The sequence below is a fragment of the Spea bombifrons genome, chromosome 6 (assembly GCF_027358695.1).
Source record: "Spea bombifrons isolate aSpeBom1 chromosome 6, aSpeBom1.2.pri, whole genome shotgun sequence".
Classification (NCBI taxonomy): domain Eukaryota; kingdom Metazoa; phylum Chordata; class Amphibia; order Anura; family Pelobatidae; genus Spea; species Spea bombifrons.
Window position 1 is genome coordinate 39,007,389 of NC_071092.1, and position 17,753 is coordinate 39,025,141.

General features: G+C 40.4%; 1 protein-coding gene across 1 annotated transcript; it reads left to right on the plus strand.

The window, feature by feature from the left end:
• Positions 1–15,485: 15,485 nt before the first annotated feature.
• On the plus strand, positions 15,486–17,625 carry MRPS14 (mitochondrial ribosomal protein S14). Its single transcript, XM_053469151.1, has 3 exons — positions 15,486–15,597; positions 16,562–16,729; positions 17,274–17,625. Exons 1-3 carry the CDS (start codon positions 15,553–15,555, stop codon positions 17,454–17,456), a joined length of 396 nt encoding a protein of 131 aa, XP_053325126.1. The 5' UTR covers positions 15,486–15,552; the 3' UTR covers positions 17,457–17,625.
• Positions 17,626–17,753: the final 128 nt, after the last annotated feature.

Consider the following 17,753-nt stretch of genomic DNA (forward strand, 5'->3'; position numbering starts at 1 on the left):
AGACCAAGCATGTCCTTACAGCTCCTCTTTTTTGGAAATAGGAAGGGTGGAGCTTAATGATAGCTCCACCTTCTCCCACGAATACCCAGCTTTTTGGACCATAAGTCACCCATATTTGGAAATGTTTTGCATAATCATGCTTTTTAGTTTTCACTATATTTTTATGATGGATTTTTCTTTCTCTAATCTTTAGATCCTGTATCCTCAGCGTAGGTATATACTGTATATGTCAAACCCTAATATGTTGTGATGTGACATGAAGCACCGAAAAGCAATATATCCAACAGGAACTGTTGCGTAATTTTAAAAAATTATGCCGTAGGATCATTACGGTGACATTTCCTATCTGCTGTGTCGTTTGATGTTCGGAGCTTTGATGTGATAGTAGCTCTTTTACTATAGAATTTCCTTGTACCATAATTCTTGGTACACATGTGCTTCAAAATATAAGGCTCATGGCTGACACAACTGTAGCCAAGATAAGAGATAAAAGTACAGCGAGTTCCTAGAAACCCTCTGCCGTCTGCACGCATGTATTCAGGATTGTAAAATGGCAGCTGGAATTAAGGCAAACAGATGCTTTAACCTTTTTTGCTCTCTCCCTGACAGTAAAGAATTAAACATTTCCATTAAGGTTTTTATATATTATGTTGCAAACAATAAAATACATGATGCATAGACCATATTACTAATGATCTCAAAACAATAAACATTATTGGGAGACCCTTCCAAACCAAGTGGCTGACATCAAAGGGTTGGGATCCAAAAGACGCATTATGTTAACTCGCGTAAAGATTGCACAGAAACATGTTCATATTTAGCTCTGGTGGTATGGTTGAACTCTAAGATTAGTGCCATCATTTTACCAGATTATCTGGCGGTCTGACAAATTCTAGCGACCTCTGTTATTATTAAAGCCACATGTTTGGTTAAGCCAGTAGATGAAGTTACAGAACGTGAAAACACTTCCGCGCATCCAGATGGAGCGGGGATCTCAGATCCACCATGGAAGTTCGTAAGTCATGTTTGAAGCGTTTCTAATAAAACATAGGGCAGCCCCCAGCAAGTTTCTGTTCCTCAAAATAACAATCTCAGTAACTTTGATCTCAATGTTTGTACAGCATTCCTAAGACACCGCTAGTTCACCTGCAGAATGAGTAACAACTGGGAATCAGACGCCGGCTGTACATCTGTCTGTTGAACACACAGACTGCATTTGTCTGGCTGTATGATCAGCGTTTGGTGCACGTGGTTGTGGTTGAACCGTGTGACTCCATGGCTGGGTCCAGCTTTGCAGTACATGGACTGGGCTAATAAAACTTGCAAGTTCTGGCTTAAATAACTTAAATATACGGGTTGTGGCTAGTTGGGTGCGTAATCTTTCAAGGCTTGAACCAGTTTAGGATGTGTGGCTGGAGTGCCTTAGTCGAGACTGGCTGTATGGTTATACTTTAGGAAGGCAAACCTCTGCATCCGTCAGGTTGTTACATTTATTACACCTTCAAATATGTTTCCACATATATAACTATCATATTTATGTTAAAGTACCTGCTCGGCTTTCTCCGTGTAATATACCATTTACGTCACAGCTTGGTTAAGTCCCATGCAAGGCATTCCTCTTAGATCACCATTAATTGAGGGTAACACAAAAATGTATTGGCAGTTCCCAAAGGCAGCTTGATGTGGAAGGAGTTCCCAGCATCTCTGGGTTATTTACCCCCAAGCCTAATCCCCAATAAAGTCAACCTACATTTGAAGGACACAGGGAAATCCTAATATGAGTCCGGCTCTGTTACATAAACACCTTTGTGTTTGGCTTTTTTTGGAATGAAAAGATAACTCCTTTGCCACTCAGGTTCACCCGATCTTATATTAAAAATATGTCATTAACATCAACTACAGAAGCTTTCAGATGTCCTTTGGCACAGACATGGAATGTGGCAGCGCTGTTAAAAAGACTTAAATTCTTTGTATTTAAGAAACAAAATCCGCACAGTTTTGCTCCCAGCTGTGCCCTCTAAACACTGTCTTGTGTTGCAGGCGTTGATCCTGTGCCAGCTCTGCCCTTCTCCCCCGGTGGTTGAAAGGGAGTCCGGAGATTGAAATCTCTCCCCATGCTGAACTGATTTAGAATCACAAGGAGTGGGTATTTGTCTCTTTTCCTTTCCTACATCCATTATTACCCAAAGGGCAGATAATAGGTCACTTTCAAAGACCTTGTCGGCAGCTCTGAGGACTGCGGGTTTATCCTTGTCACAGGCAGTTCTTTGTAGCGGAAGCTTCTGTGTGTAACATGAACCGATGGACTGTCCAGAAGACTAGACCTTAATGAAATTATTATGAAATTTTCTAATCACAATGAGAGCAGCGTAGATTGAGCTTTGAATTGTTTGCTACCATGGATTCGAAAACGACAAATTCCAAATGTTAATAGCTGGACAAAATGCCAATACAGTTTCAGGTCTCATTACAATTTGCCGCTTTGTTTTATAAAATGGGTTCCATTTTTTTTTTTTTTTTCCATGTTTAGCACTAATTTCTACAGAACTTTAGTAGATGCATTAAACAGGAAAAACTAGAAGCAATTCATAATAAACTGGGCAAAATGTAAGTTTTCACATCTGGATTTCACCAAGAAAAGGAATGGTATAAAACTGTTTATGTATTATATGCATAACTAGGAACTTGTGAGCTCCAGCTACCCAGAGCTTACCCTTGCAGGACACGGCCAGGAGTGCCCACTGACCTCGGAGGGCAATCTCTGATGTTCATGGGCGTTCCCGCAGACCTCAGTGGGCATTCCTGCTGACATCACGGGGAAACACCCCCATTTAAAGGGGATGTGGGCGGGAGTCGGGTGTGTCAAGACCCCACGACCCAGAAAATTCAGGTGTTGACCCAGAGAACGGGAAAAGCGGCACTTCTCCCGGAGTTCTGCAGGCCAAGCCCGGAGATTTCCCAGATATGGTTAAATGCAGTGCTGGGCTGGGAATCACAAGGTGGCCCTGACACTTTTTGAGCAGAAGCTCCATAATGAAGTGAGTTTGCTTGGTGTACCAGATGGCCCGTCCAGGCCTGGTTATATAAACAACAAGACAATATTTGTACCTCGCTTCTGCTTAAAATGTATTTCTCATCATGCAGCTGATCAGTTCTTTCTGTTCATTGTTTTCAGTCTTTGTTAGAACATTGCAGCTAACGAGAGCCAAACGTTGGGACAAACAACGGAAAAAAAGAGACAGGACTTTAAAACAGGAACTCCACGAACGTAATAGGTTTTCATAGGTTTCTTTGACATTACATTTAATTTTAAAGAGTGGCAGCAGATTCTGTAGCGCTATAGAGGAGAGTGAAAATCAACATCTTCTAAAGTTAGAATACGAAGGGAAGAGTCTGACATAACGAGGCAATAGATACACAGCTAAATCTTGGATACGCGAGTTAAAGTATTCTGTGTTGTTGAGGGCTCTGTAGCTAAGGGGGGTTAATATTTAATTCTGAGGGTATGGGGAGCCAATGGGAGGATTTCTAAATAAAAATTGAGGTTTTAATAACGAGCTTAACGAGTTAAAAGCTGTGACCATTTCCTGTCAACTTATTGTAGTATTTCAGTGTAGTTTTATTACGTCTTTGACCTTGTACGGGCAAAGGCATTATCCTGTTATAATTTTATTTTCATAGCAGAATTCTGTAACTCTCTTTTGGCTAATCACACAAATTAAGTATTTCTTGCAAATTTCTAATTAATCTATCAGTGGTATGGTGGGAAAAATAGATCAAGTGATTGGGAAGGTTAATAAGACACGATAAGAAATGAGTGAGGGAATTCAAGCATAATGACTAAGATATATATTATCCCAAAGGGACACTCAAGCATTTCCCATTCACTTATAGAAAATGGCAGCTGGCCTTCTTTGAGCATATTGTGTTGGCTGCATAGCTAAAACAAACCACACTACTATGCATCTTGACACAGAGGGGAAGCCTAAAATCAGATGATTACCCACATAAAAGATTATCTCAGCATGGTTGTGTATGTATAAGTGTATATGAGCATGGATGACTATATATAAGTGTATGTGACCATGGTTGTCTATGTATAAGTGTGTGTGAGCATGGATGTTTATGTATAAGTGTATGTGAGCCACAATGTCTATGTATAAGTGTGTGTGAGCATGGATGTCTATGAATAAGTTTGTGTGAGCATGGATTTCTATGTGAACCGTCCATGTAAATGTGTGTGAGCATGTATGTGTAAGTGGTATGAGGTGGCGTGTTTGCTAGCATTACAAGCTGTTGGGGGACAAAGGTGGAATTGTGGGTCGTGCTGCTTGGTGAAGTTATGGGTCATGCTGCTTGGTGATACTAAATACTAAAGGACTTTATACTGGCCAACATCAGCCCACCCTCGCATCTAACTAAAGTGGAGGGCACATGATTAAAAATGAGGAAGAAAAATAATAATAGATAACTTCTAGGGAAGGAAACCATAGAAATGCTTTGGAAATTTGTGGGGACTAACAAGCAGGGATTTGCCCAGGGCACCGTTAGCTTAAATGGCGGCCCTAGATGCAAAAACCTATGGGTATCCTATCCTATGGGTATGTGAAACCTATTGGGCCTATGGCTTTTTTCAGGGCCACATAACACCCATAGCCATTTGAACAGCCTTTGATTGATTTGATTAAAAACATTTCTTTCCTTTTCCATTACCCCCACTTTATGTAACCATAGTGTCCAATAAACACATTTTAAACCTAATTTATTGCACCTTCTTTAGCCAACTTAAGTATTTTCATGCCACTATTAAAACATGTATATGCCCTTAAATTCTGCTTTACTTCCATTAAGTAGATCCACTGATAGCAGTCTCCTGTCTCCATGCTCCTTGGGCTAAACCGCACTATTATCTCTACAGTCTGATTCCTGATCTGTCACCACTTATCTCATAATAAATAACACTTTATTGCCCTGCGTGAAGACTGATATATTTACAGTCTATGCACAAGTTTAAATATTTAAAAAAAAGAACCTTTCAAATAAAATCACATATCACGATAGCAGGTCCATTACAGCGTGAAATAAAAGAGATTTAGCTATGATTGATTCTTACAACATCAATATCCATCCTACTTTTAGTGTAATATATCTTTCTGTCTTAAATGTATAACCTTTTGCTGAACCTAAAACACAGAGAGTAGATCTCCCAGAAGTAGCTGACACTTGGAACCCGTTCATCACCACCAAATTCATCAAGCATGGACATAAACAACAGTTTTAACTGGTTTCATTTAATCTTTGTGTTCTCCTAATAATTAGGTCTAGAATGTGAGGGTCATAATGGATTCATTTTATACACTGGGAACAACCCCAGCAAAATGGTTCATGGATTTCCCAGTAGGCCCATAACGCACGGACCTAAAACACCAGGGTTCTAAGAACATCATGGATGTATATGGATGGTACCTGGTCATGCCCCTGACCAAGCTCACACAGATGCCACCATTTTTGATAGATTTTATCCCATCCAGTTTATCCCTATGCCTCCTAACCCTGGTTTTAAAAAATATGAGGGTGCCATGGGTCTTCATGCCTCAGGATGCCTAGGTCCAGCCCTGCATACTAATTAAGCAAAACACCATGCTAAATCCCATCCAACCAACCTAAAATGGACCCAGAACACAGCTAGCTTCACCGGTCTCTGAAAAATGAGCGTTCAACTAATTCATTCTGAACATATTTTCTGTCAAACCAAATAAAAAAACAAACAAGAAATGTTTCCTACATTGCATTGAATGTATTAATATATTTCCCTTTTAACCGAGCCCCTGTTTGATGTGTATTCCAGGAATGGTTATGTGGGATACAAGCTCGGTCTGAAACATCTTAAGACATTCAGACACATTTGGGATAGATTTCTTCAAACTCCATTAGTTAATATGTCGCCTTTGAACCACATCTGTATGTAGCTGACTTAATCTGTTTCTCGGTATTTTGTTCTTTCATCCCTTACCTACTTTAATGTGAGAAAAATATTTACATAACAAATGAGATTTCTACTTGAAAATTACTATTTTATTGCACGTATACCGGGCGCTAACAGAGGAATGCTGCCATTGGGTCCCTCAAATCAGACGAGCTTTGCAAATAGTCAATGGGTTGCAAATTATGTTACGATTCCTGAAGTCTGTTGTAAAGGATTTATAAGCACTTTTAATTAAACTAAAACTCTATCCCCACTTGTCTCGTCCTCCATCCATTCTCCTTATCCACCACAGAATGGGTTTCTTAGCAAAGCTTGGTTAATAAAGCAAGAACTCTCATTAAACTCAATACAACAGTGACCCTATAGTGCGGTGCCTAGGTCCTGGGCGTTTCTAGGGCCTCGAAGAGGCAAAAGAGACAGCTGCCCCAGGCGCTGCAATGTATGGGCAAACGAGCAACCTGACGACAATGCCCCTTCCGCTTACACAAGCAGATGTGACGTCACTGTAGGGCAAGGTTTCTGATCATTCCCCGGGTACCATGAGCCCGAGTTATGGCTCTGCTCATTCTGGTACACATTTATTATTCTCAGGTTCCAATAGAATCTTCCATATCTCTCAGCAAACCTGTCCCCTACCTTGGGGCCCAGATTTGACTGGCCTCACTGGCCGCTCCAGCATCCCTCCAAAATTTAAAACATCAAAAGAAGGACTCTTGTTTGATGGTGTATGGGTGGAGGCATGAATACAGAGATGAAGAATTCACATAACTGAGTAAGGCATTTCGAAGAATGTATTTTATTTACACAACTGAATACTTTTCCGCAAACTACGCGAGCCATGTGTATCCAGCCGTCGGCTGCACTTACATCAAGCTATACAGGAGAGATAATATTATTACTGTGTTCAGTTATGCTCCCTCGCTTGTATTATATGCTTTCTTTGCTGGGCCTATACCTATACATTTTATTACAGTAAAGGTAGTAATACATACTTGCCAACAGTTTAGTGTCTCCATTGATGCGTATGTAACATCTGCCATTATACGTTGACAGCATTGTAATGTCGTCACTCAGTATATCATGTCCTCTTAGCTTTTGGCATGTATGGTGGCTTTTTTGGGGAAATGATAGAGGAAATGTTTACATCAAACAGCACTTCTTTTTACCATAAGGTTTATTTGTCATGAGAGTATTCTATCCCTTTAAACTAATAATCAAGAAGGTACTTTCATTTCAAACTATGTTTATTACTGCACAGAGAACGGCTATGTATCAGAGCAAATAAAGCCCCGAAGCACACTCTTGAGATACAAGTATCATCTTTACAAAATAAATCAATTGAATTCCATCAGCAATTTTACGGACCCATGAATACGTGTACGGAGCTCGAGTCTTCATTTCAATGTATCAGACAGCTAATAAAATTGGAGCTACATCATAGATATATAAAACAGAGCAATCTAGTGCTGTTACTCTGTGTCACAATGTATGCGAAAGCTGATTCAATTTGGGTCAGATAACTCAGAGAGATTAAAAAGTCAATGTAAAAGGTGTAAACCCATTTAAATCTATGAAAATTGCAGGAAAACTGAGCTTTGACCTTTGAATCTTCACAAAGAAAATATATATCCTATAATCTGGCTTGCACAGTAAAAAACTAAAAAACTAAAAAGTCTAAACATAACAAAAAGGAATATTTTATTAGTCAAACATTCAATAGGCAAAAGCTTCAGTTATTTGTTGCTATTTTATATAAGTGGCCAAGTAACAGAACAGCCTAAACATTAAACGCAATGTAGTCTCAGTTCCTATAAAGCACAATTTATAACACGGTCTCTTAGCATTTGCACCCCAATTGCGTTAAGAGATACATTGGCTGGGGTGTTGTTGAAGCTCATTGATAAATGAGATTCATGAGTGATCCTCAGCATGTTTCTAATAGATTGGTCCAAGTTATAGTTCATTTTGAATTTTAAGGTTATTGTTAGGGTTGTATTCTCATCTCATTGTAATAGCATGACATGACAGGAAACAGTTATTAGAGTGCATAAAAAAATGAAGATTACAAATACACAAAACATTTCATACGAATAATAACCATGTTCCTTCCATTGGTATTGTCTTTTGTTGCTATTGCAAACTTCCAATGAAACAAAGCCTCATAAGTAGATTTACTGTATAAACAGATCCAACGGCCGCTTAGAACTCAACCTCCCTCACTGGTCAATGGGGCTGAGAGGATCTCACTGACTAGTCTGTTAAGATGTGAAGTCCATGCAATGCACTGAAGCTGTGTGTAGTGAAAAGGAGTAAGGTATGTGTATGGCCCTGCACTGGCCCCATTGATACATTTTGCCCTAAATGTACTGCCAATCATACATCAGCACTCCTCTAGCCACATCCCCAAATGCAGCTAAGCTTTTTTGGAAGGTTGGACTCAGAGACATGGGTACCGATAACTTACTTTGGTTCCCGTGGTGGAAACTATTATAATGCAACACAATACATGACAGTTTCAATGTTTTATTAATATGAATGTTTTCTTTCTTTTACATTTTATAATAATGGGATTTTAGACCACACCTACAAATGTATGAGCCTTGGAAAAAAGGTCAAAACAGCATAATGTTTGCCACATAGAATTCATTCTGAAGACCAGACCAGTGGTGGTGCAACTGCTAAGATACCGGATGATCCAAAAAACTCCAACTCCCTTGTTCCCCTGGGATCCTCTTCATGCAGCTCTGTAGCATTCAACCTCACGCAGCAGAACGATAAAAAATATTTTTGATGACAGCATCTGACATAATGAAAAAACAGCTTGAGATTACATCTGAGTAAAATCGGTGAGACCACCCGACATGAGTATCATACTGTTAATGAAAAGCAGAACTTGGCCACTTGAAAAAGATCACAGATTTTAGCACCAGTATCTACTAAAAAAATATATGCTCCTTGGTCTTCATTTCTGTCTGCAGTCACACAGCATAAAGCATTTTTCCTTTCCGTTATATACACTTCATTTCATACACAACAACCTTATCCACAAACTTTAAATTCACATCCACCTTCTACACATCCATTTCACGCAACATCAGCTAACTATAATTTTCCATCATATTATATCTATAAACCATCATATTTTCTTGACAGTTTCTGAGCACAAATGCATGTTCGACAAAATTCAGCCTATACTCATGTGACTATTCTAGATATATTCAGTTTTCGACTCATTAGAGTCAGCGAATATAAGTGTAACTCTGTTTGTAGGATCAACATCACAGTTGTTGATCTTGTTTACCAAAGGAAGACCAACAATGATCCACAATAGGTGATACATACTGTATATAATATACTATAAACTGCACAGCATATTGGGATGTATTTGTCATATGAAAATACCGTAAGCTTCTAAGGTTTAATGATTAGTCATTTTCTTATTGATACTATTAATTAGGTGTGGACGGGGGCTAACTATTAAACCACACTGTGGGACGTATCTATAAAGGAAACAATCCATTGACCAACTAGACATATTGTATGGCCAGTATGCACTATGGCCATTCCAGATCTTATTGTTATTCTACAAAATGGTCCATGGACCAGATGAAGTCCTCCAGTAATGTTGTAATAAGTTGTCTTTCTACATAACAAATTCCCATCTATTAGTCAGACCTAACATATACAGAGTTGCCCAAGGAGTACTGTTCAATAAATTAGGATTTTCTCCATGTTTATTGATAATGTATCATGCAAACAAATTAATTCTATTTGTTTACGCTGCTGTATTCTTTTCAATAGGCTACAGGGTACAAAGTCGCAAATAGAATCTAGAGGATTAGTATCTGTTAAGTAATGCTTCAAAGTGAAAAATAATCTCTAAATCCTAACACAGTGGCTAAATCATGTGTTCTTCATTTTTATGTGGTATGCATATTTTAACAATATACAATTAATTAAACACAGCCATAAACCAAATTACTGACTCTATAAATCTGTTAAAAAAGAGCATAGTAATTAATCTTCATTATAGATGTTTATACACATAGAGGGAGAAATTGGTAGCCATGCCTATATGCAAATATCATTGGCACATGGTATAAAAGTGTAGCTAGGGGGTAACTCTCCAGCCTTTGCTGAGTTACAACTCCCATGATTTTAAACTGTCCTAGGTGCTATGAGGAAATCTTCCCAAGCAGTTGATTCGATCTATACCTCCCAGGCCCACAATGGCCATCTGGCACACCAAGGAGGGGTCACCGGCCGACATTGCTCCATACTCACCCTGCAACTCCAACGACAGATCCCACTTCAGGAGGGGCACAAATACCCCTTTTCCCTTTTCTCACCTGACATCTCTCTTTTCTATGAGTTCAGAATGTCTGCTGTTTGTGAATGTATCAAAGAAACTTTTTCTGTCTCACACCCTTATCACTAATTCTTAGGAGTACAAGCCGACTACATAGGAGATAATGAGTTAACTGTGGGGAAGGCATGCAAAAAAAGCTATAAAGATACACTGATACAAATTTAATGTATGGTAACCAAACCTAAGTTTGAGAGATAAAAACAGAAACAGATGTGGAATTAGGAATGCTATATATCAAGGCAAAAGCCAGGAATTACAATGTAGCAGAGAAAACTAATGAACATATTTTACTTGGTTTTGACTACGTATATAAATAAGTTTCATTCAGTAGTAAAGATAATGGCATTCTTCTGGGTCTTACATGTACGTGTGCCATCAAAATGTATGTTTACCTATAACTCCCCATCTGCTCTAAGTAAATCACCGCAAGCAATAGAAATCCTACAATTTGCAAAGGGACGTTGCTTCGGGATAAACCACAGGGCATGTTAATGCAAATTAATGTTTCTTTCCTATGGAAGACAGGTCACTCCATGGAGCAGTACAAGCAGTAAAGACTTTTAATCTGTTACAAGTGAAAAGGTTTAACAAAGCCTTCACATTTGGATTAGACTCCTTAACATCTCAATATTTTATCCAGCGTCAAGGGATTACAATAGGAATGAACATTTGAAATGTTATACTTTAAACCTTTTAAATATGGGAGAGTTAACTTCTGACTTGTGATCACTGGCTAGATAGAATATGAGGAAAGAGTAGAAAGGCTTTATATTAGAGGTTGTGACCCCCCTAGATATAAGACCTTTCACACACATCTCAAGTATCCCTAGGGATGATTGCTACTGCATGAAACAATACAGAGAACTAAGGAATAGGGTTTTCAAAGGGGCCATTCACATCTGTACTCTACAAAAGGGTCTGAAAAAGTTGAGAAAGTATCATTTCTTTTCTTGTTTCTTTCGTTGCCTGGTAAGCAGAACATGGCCAGGAACAGGAACTTCTGATAAATAACTATTTTTTTCTTTTTGATGCCTGAACCTGGGAATATCAAGCTTTGTCCAGCCTGATAGTGATGAACACTTTGGTTTTGGGGTCTTTTGCATCATCTGTACTAGAAGTAGTCATTTACATCCGGTAAGTTCAACCAAATGCTATGGAAATTCCAAATGATTATCGGGCCTCCAGGCCAGTGTGTGATCCCCGTGTGAGCAGTTTAGTGTTAAGTCTGGCCCATTCTTCAGTCAAGCCCTCGCTACTCCCCAACCAAGTCCTGTCTACTTCTCCTTTTTTTAAATATATTATTGATTTTGGTGATACTGGTTGCTGCCTCCCCTCAGGAAGAGAAGAGAAAGACCTCTGGGGCTAACCCTGAGATGCTCCCAGGTATGGCAATAAGACAAAAACGTGATATTACTGTATTGGTCCCAGCGAAGGTAGTATAAAGGAGTTTGTGGTTTTAAGGCCTGTGGTGTGCTTTATTCAGATAACCCATAAGCAGAGACATTTGGGAGCTGTCCAAGGCCTGACTCAGGGCAGTGCCCCTCTGTGGCCACTGTCATAGCTGCTCAGTGCCAGGATATGACATCATATCTGGCACTCTGTGGGGTCTGTGACAGCTCGGCAAGGGCCTCTATATTAATAACGGGCTTGTTAGGTAGCTCAGAAATCTCTCTTGTAAACGGCTCATTAAGAAACGATACGCAGGGTCTTAGTCGCCCAATAGGGCTGTCTGTCAGACTTTTTGCAGCAGACGGGGTGCCACCCGCTGGACCTGCCAGCCTAGGCCAGAATATGCCGCCGTCCATAAGAGGAAATATGATGTAGGTAAGTGCAACCTAAAAGGCCCAGATCTTGGAGTGGCAGCCAGCACTGGCGTCCATACCCGTTTGGTATTTTTGGTGATCAGAAGATGTTCTCAAGTCTAAAACTTTGACCCATAACAACAAAAATCCATAAGAAACCATAACAATGGTTGAATCCATTACCTTAAAAAGCCCAGGTGCAGCTCTGTGTGGCCTTAAATGTGTATATGTGTGAAATTAAACCGCAAGCCATTAGGATTGTTTAAAAGACAACAGATATTTTGGATTTCTTGACATGGCCTCTGTTGACTTTTGAGAGACGTCACTTCATTGAAGTGTACAAAAGGTCAATATAAGAATTCTGATGAGGATTTTCCTCACACAGCCCACATAAAAATACAAGGAGATAAAGAAGAAATCTATTCAGCCTAAAGTTGCATACACACAGTAGATGCATTTAAGAGTTGCTACATGCTATATTTTGGCAGCCAGTGGAATGCGCAAGCAATAATATCTAACATTAACGGAGATTTTTCATTCAAGTGTTAACCTGTCCAGTTACTCTCCCAACAGTTCTTTTATTTTGTGCCCTGGATTATTATAATATAATTTAATAATGCAGGGTGCAGACAGCCCATGAAGCTTAATAGGCAACCTGCTGTAAATGCACACACCAACGCATGGGTCATCTAAAGTGGCATGCATTACACAAATTATTACTGAGAATGCAAAATCCCAGCAATCCAGAAATGAATATATTTAGTACACTACTCCTCCTGGTGGGCATCTTAGTTATTACACCTGACCTTTAATGTCAAAATATTTATTCTTACTGACATTCGGTATCAGTGCTTGTAGTTGATAGCTCAAGGAATCCACAAGCAACCCTGGAGCTTCAGTTCATCTGAATTAAAACCTCCATCATATACACTGAACATGATAGAACGTGTAGTCCACTAGTCCACAGAATCTCACATGTCAAATAAAAATGCAAATGTTTTTATTAGCGTGTGCTCCACCGGCTCAGTTCACACTTTAGAGTGTGCTGTACTGGCCGGCTCAGCTTGGGCTCTACTGGCTCATTCATGAAAATGTACACAATAAAATGCACATGTCATCGGAACAACATATTTGTTTCACCAAAAAAACAGCTAAAACATCTAAAATATCCCATAACCAGGGTGTAGCAAAGCATTATGCAGCCCCAGCCAAAGGGGATTAATCAAGCTGCCTGTGTGCATTCTTACAGAGTGCCTAATTACAGGTTAGAGGGTCAGTGATCACTCTTCATATTCCGCCCCACCTGGTCCCTCACTGGTCATTTTCTTAGCATATCCATTGGTATCCTTGGTTGGTTGGAAGACCCCAACGAAGGCCAGGAATAGACCGGCCACTGTGGTTCTCGTCACACTAACGTTGCAATGCAGTTTTCCCTTTAAATCTATGTAATGGCAAAACGCATTTCCACTTCTCGCTGAACGTGTAGTTAGGCATCATTTTTTTGTAAATTCTCCGTTTATTGTAATAGAAGCAACAGAAGACATCACAGCACAATACTGCGAAATAGGATGTTATACAACAGTAACGTCGGTTCAGCACACCCATAAGTACATCCAAACGAGTAGTGTACAAAAAGTCACATAAAGAAAGTATATATACTCTTATACAGTGAAAAGCATAACATACAATCAGTAAGCGATACATGGGTGTAGACATAAATCACAGTGGTGCAGAACAGAATACACTTATACAGGCAGATACCAGATTAGCGATTCATGTGCGATGGGAATTCGGTAACCATCGTAGTATGAAACCATCGCTGAGGCCGCAAAGGTAGTCCACAGCAGAATAAACGGAGAGCCAAGGCATAATATTAAAAGGCACATAAGAACCTGTATAAACAACAGAAAAAAAACACAAACTAAACGATGCGCGTGTTGACGGTGTCAGTCGATAAAAGGAAAAGAATAAACAGATCAATTAAGAAGAGGCGGGGTAGGCCTGTAGTAATATCAAAAAGGTCTATCTGACAGATTGCAGTATCTCAGGAAGTTTAGGAGAAGAGATAAGGTCCTTCCACCAAAACCATCGTCGATTGTACTGGAATTCCTTCCCACGGGACGTCCACACCAATTCCTCCATTTGTGAAATAAAATGCATCTTGCTAAGCCAGATGTGCATAGGAGGAGTTTCCTTTTTCTTCCAACATATCGGGATCACTGCCTTGGCTGCGCTGAGTATGTGGTAGGTGACTGAGTGTTTGTATGCTGTCAGTGAAAGAGAAGTGTGATGCAATAGGACTGCTTCAGGGGTCAAAATATACGCGGGGTCGTTTACTTCACGAATGACACGTTCAATTACCTTCCAATATGGAACAACTAAACAACTAGGCATCATTTTTTTGGACAGCATAAAACGGGCAAGAATTCTACCTTTTTGTTTTGTGTCCTTTCTATCCTGCTCAGCAGCTCCACAAAAAATTGCACAGCTCCATACCTGTTGGCTCTTTCTAGAGATTGTAGTGTCAGAGAAATATAGCTGCAGTCTCTTTGCTTAACGTTACGTTGCAATACAAATCTTTCCTCAACATTTTTTTCGGCATAATAACTGCTTTAATAATTTCAAAAGAGCAATAATAACTGCCAACATCAAATTGGCACCAAGGCTGCTTCAGGTGGCAGAGCGCTAATATCCATTTGGGCATAAAGATGGCGCTAAGCTGCTTGGGCACAAAGATGGCACTGTTGAGCTGTTCAGGGACAAAGATGCACTGTTAAGCTGTTCAGGGACAAAGATGGCACTCTTGAGCTGCTCAGGGACAAAGATGGCAGAAGCAAACTATTTGGGGGCAAAGATGGCACTGTTAAGCTGTTTGGGGGCAACAAAGGCACTGATTAGCTGTGGGCAGCAGCACAAAGCTTAAATACACACCTGGTCACCACAGAAGGAGGTGGACTTCACTTGTATAGACTGACACCAAAAAGCACATCAATCTTAGCCCTACTTCTACCGGTAGGGTCTCATGGTGGCCCTCTCTGTGGGCTCAGGGATCAAATGATTCATGGGTAGGGTGGCCACATTGGGCATGTTTTCTGCCTTGCAGTATGTGAAACGTGTTCCTTCCATAAGTTTATACATCACACATACCGCAGGGCGTTATACAATATGTGTTCAGGTTTATGCCACTTGGGTGCTTGTTTTAAACACAGTATATTTTTTTCACCCGAACAGACATCTGTGTCCTTAGTATTCCTCCATACCTCAAGCAAACTAACTCGCGCCATTCCCTTGGAGATAGCACCGATTACGCAGCACGGCTGACAACAGCAATAACCTCGCGCTGCTGTGTGCAGAGGAATAAAGTTGTCTGTATTTGAATTGTCACTCCAGGCAAGATGGCGGCGTCCTTGTTGGGAGGATTGTTGCGGAGTGCTCGGCAGGTGAGAGATGGCGCTTCATGGTGCTGAGGAAGTGGTTGTGGATGAGAAAGATGTGTGTGAACGGGATAACGGGGTGGGAGTGAGAAGGATATAGAGTGAAGTAAACCGGAAAGATACGGAAACGTCGGCGTAAACTAGGATGTCTGGGGGATATTATAGGGCAACTAGAAGTCATCGGCGTGGCAGGGACATGTCCGTGCTGCGAGAGGGACCGGCGGGGCACGGCGATAATATGCGGGGCACCGTGATAATGTGAGAGTACGTAGAGTTTGTACTTTATGTACATAGAAGTGCTGGAGGTGCTATGGCTCATCCAGAACCAGTTCTGTGTTCTGCTTCTGCTTCTGTTCTCCGGCGAGCTGCTGTGCGGTATGAGGCTGGGGATTAACGAGTGTCACTAATTTGGACAGAAATCCGTGTCCCTCCATCTCCTGCTGTCCATCCTTTGCAGGAGCTTGGAAGCTGGGTCTGTGTGAGTAATGGGCATTTCAAACCTAAAAGCTACAATGATGTGTATAGAACCAACTAAAAAAAGCTTAAAGAATGAAACCGCGCAAGTAAAATACACATCTTCTACTAAATCACTTGCTTTACATAAATACCCCTTAATAGGTCAAACTGTCTAAGAAAAGCCCCTAGCCTCACCTCTGTGGGGTTAATGAATCCCTGCATAACCAGCTTCATGTCCTGTCGGTCATACGTGAGCCCCACCGATAATCAATGCATATCAGAGTACGTAATAAGTATATACGACTGTTTAAAAAAAACGCCCGTTTAAAGTGAGAATTGTGCCTGTTTCGCAACTTAAAGCGGGAAGGAGGACATGGAAATCAGTTCCGACATATCTGTGCTGTTATCCCTTCATCGTACCCAGCGTGCTGTGTAAGGTGAAGCCGTGAGCCACACTATGCATATTTATTTTCCTTTTTTTTTTTTTTTTTTTTTTAAACTAAAAATCTTGCAGCTCATCTCTTGGCCTGCCACTGCATGCTCAAATCAAGTGCGCAGCTACTATGTGGACTGGCGTATGCTGCGGGATGTAAAGAGGAGGAAAATGGCGTATGAGTATGCTGATGAAAGGTTACGGATCAACGCTTTGCGGAAGAACATAATCCTTCCTAAAGAACTGCGGGTATGTTACACGTTCTATTTCGCATTCTGCGTGAGAGGTATTGATTGAGAGCTTGGGGTAGCCCCTGGTATGGGTTAGACTCTTAATGCTTGGTTAGTATGAGTCTCCCACCACTCTACACCACCTTACATTTTTTTAGGCAGAGGTTTTTACAGCGGCTGAAACATAACCATATAATTCCACTTTATTTACCTATAGGATATATGATTAAAAATGTATTGAGTTGGAGTATACAGCTTTTTTTACGTTGGTAGGTGATTTCTAAAAGGTCAAAGCTGTTTAAGCAGTAGTGCCACATGTATAGACCAGGTTACAACCAATTAGATGTTTTTAGCATACGCGTAAGGAACATAATTAACAGTGATTGGAGTAAGTTAATAGAATATACGTCTGATGCTTTGTGTAATAGCAACACACATGGATATCCAGGTCCAATGGTGCAAACGGAGGTCGCATAGTAGCTATGTCTAAACACCAATTCTGGTAGAAAGCAGTCGGTTGGAACAATCTATTGGTTGTGTGTTCTCTCTCTTTGCTGTTTTAGGAAATAGCAGACAAGGAGATTGCGGCACTACCCAAAGACAGCTGTCCAGTGCGGATCAGGAACCGATGTGTGCTTACATCCCGTCCACGCGGTGTGAAGAGGCGCTGGCGGCTGAGCAGAATTGTTTTTCGCCATTTGGCCGATCACAACCAGATGTCTGGCATACAAAGGGCCATGTGGTAACGCCGAGCAACAGAGACTTACCAGGGGCGGTGTCTGATATTGGTGAACTGGAGCGTCAGTAAGGTTGATACCTTATAATATCCATCAGTCTAATGAAAACATCTTAGTAATGTTTAGTTTGCCTCTAAATTGAGTAACATTTTCTGATTTTCATAAATATACAATAAAAGATTTTTCCCAATATCGGATTCCTCGGTAAAAAAAAAATACAGAAAACATTGTAAACTTACCTGTAATTCCAGGATCAGACAAGAGTAAATGACTCAGAAACTTACTTTCCTAAAACAGTTGTCCTTC

What these genes read in the sequence shown, in the direction of transcription:
- MRPS14 (XM_053469151.1), top strand. Translation starts at nt 15,553, where the DNA reads ATGGCGGCGTCCTTGTTGGGAGGATTGTTGCGGAGTGCTCGGCAG. An exon ending in TGTTGCGGAGTGCTCGGCAG is followed by an intron (nt 15,598 to 16,561) that starts GTGAGAGATGGC and finishes AAAATCTTGCAG; the next exon opens with CTCATCTCTTGGCCTGCCAC. An exon ending in TCCTTCCTAAAGAACTGCGG is followed by an intron (nt 16,730 to 17,273) that starts GTATGTTACACG and finishes TTGCTGTTTTAG; the next exon opens with GAAATAGCAGACAAGGAGAT.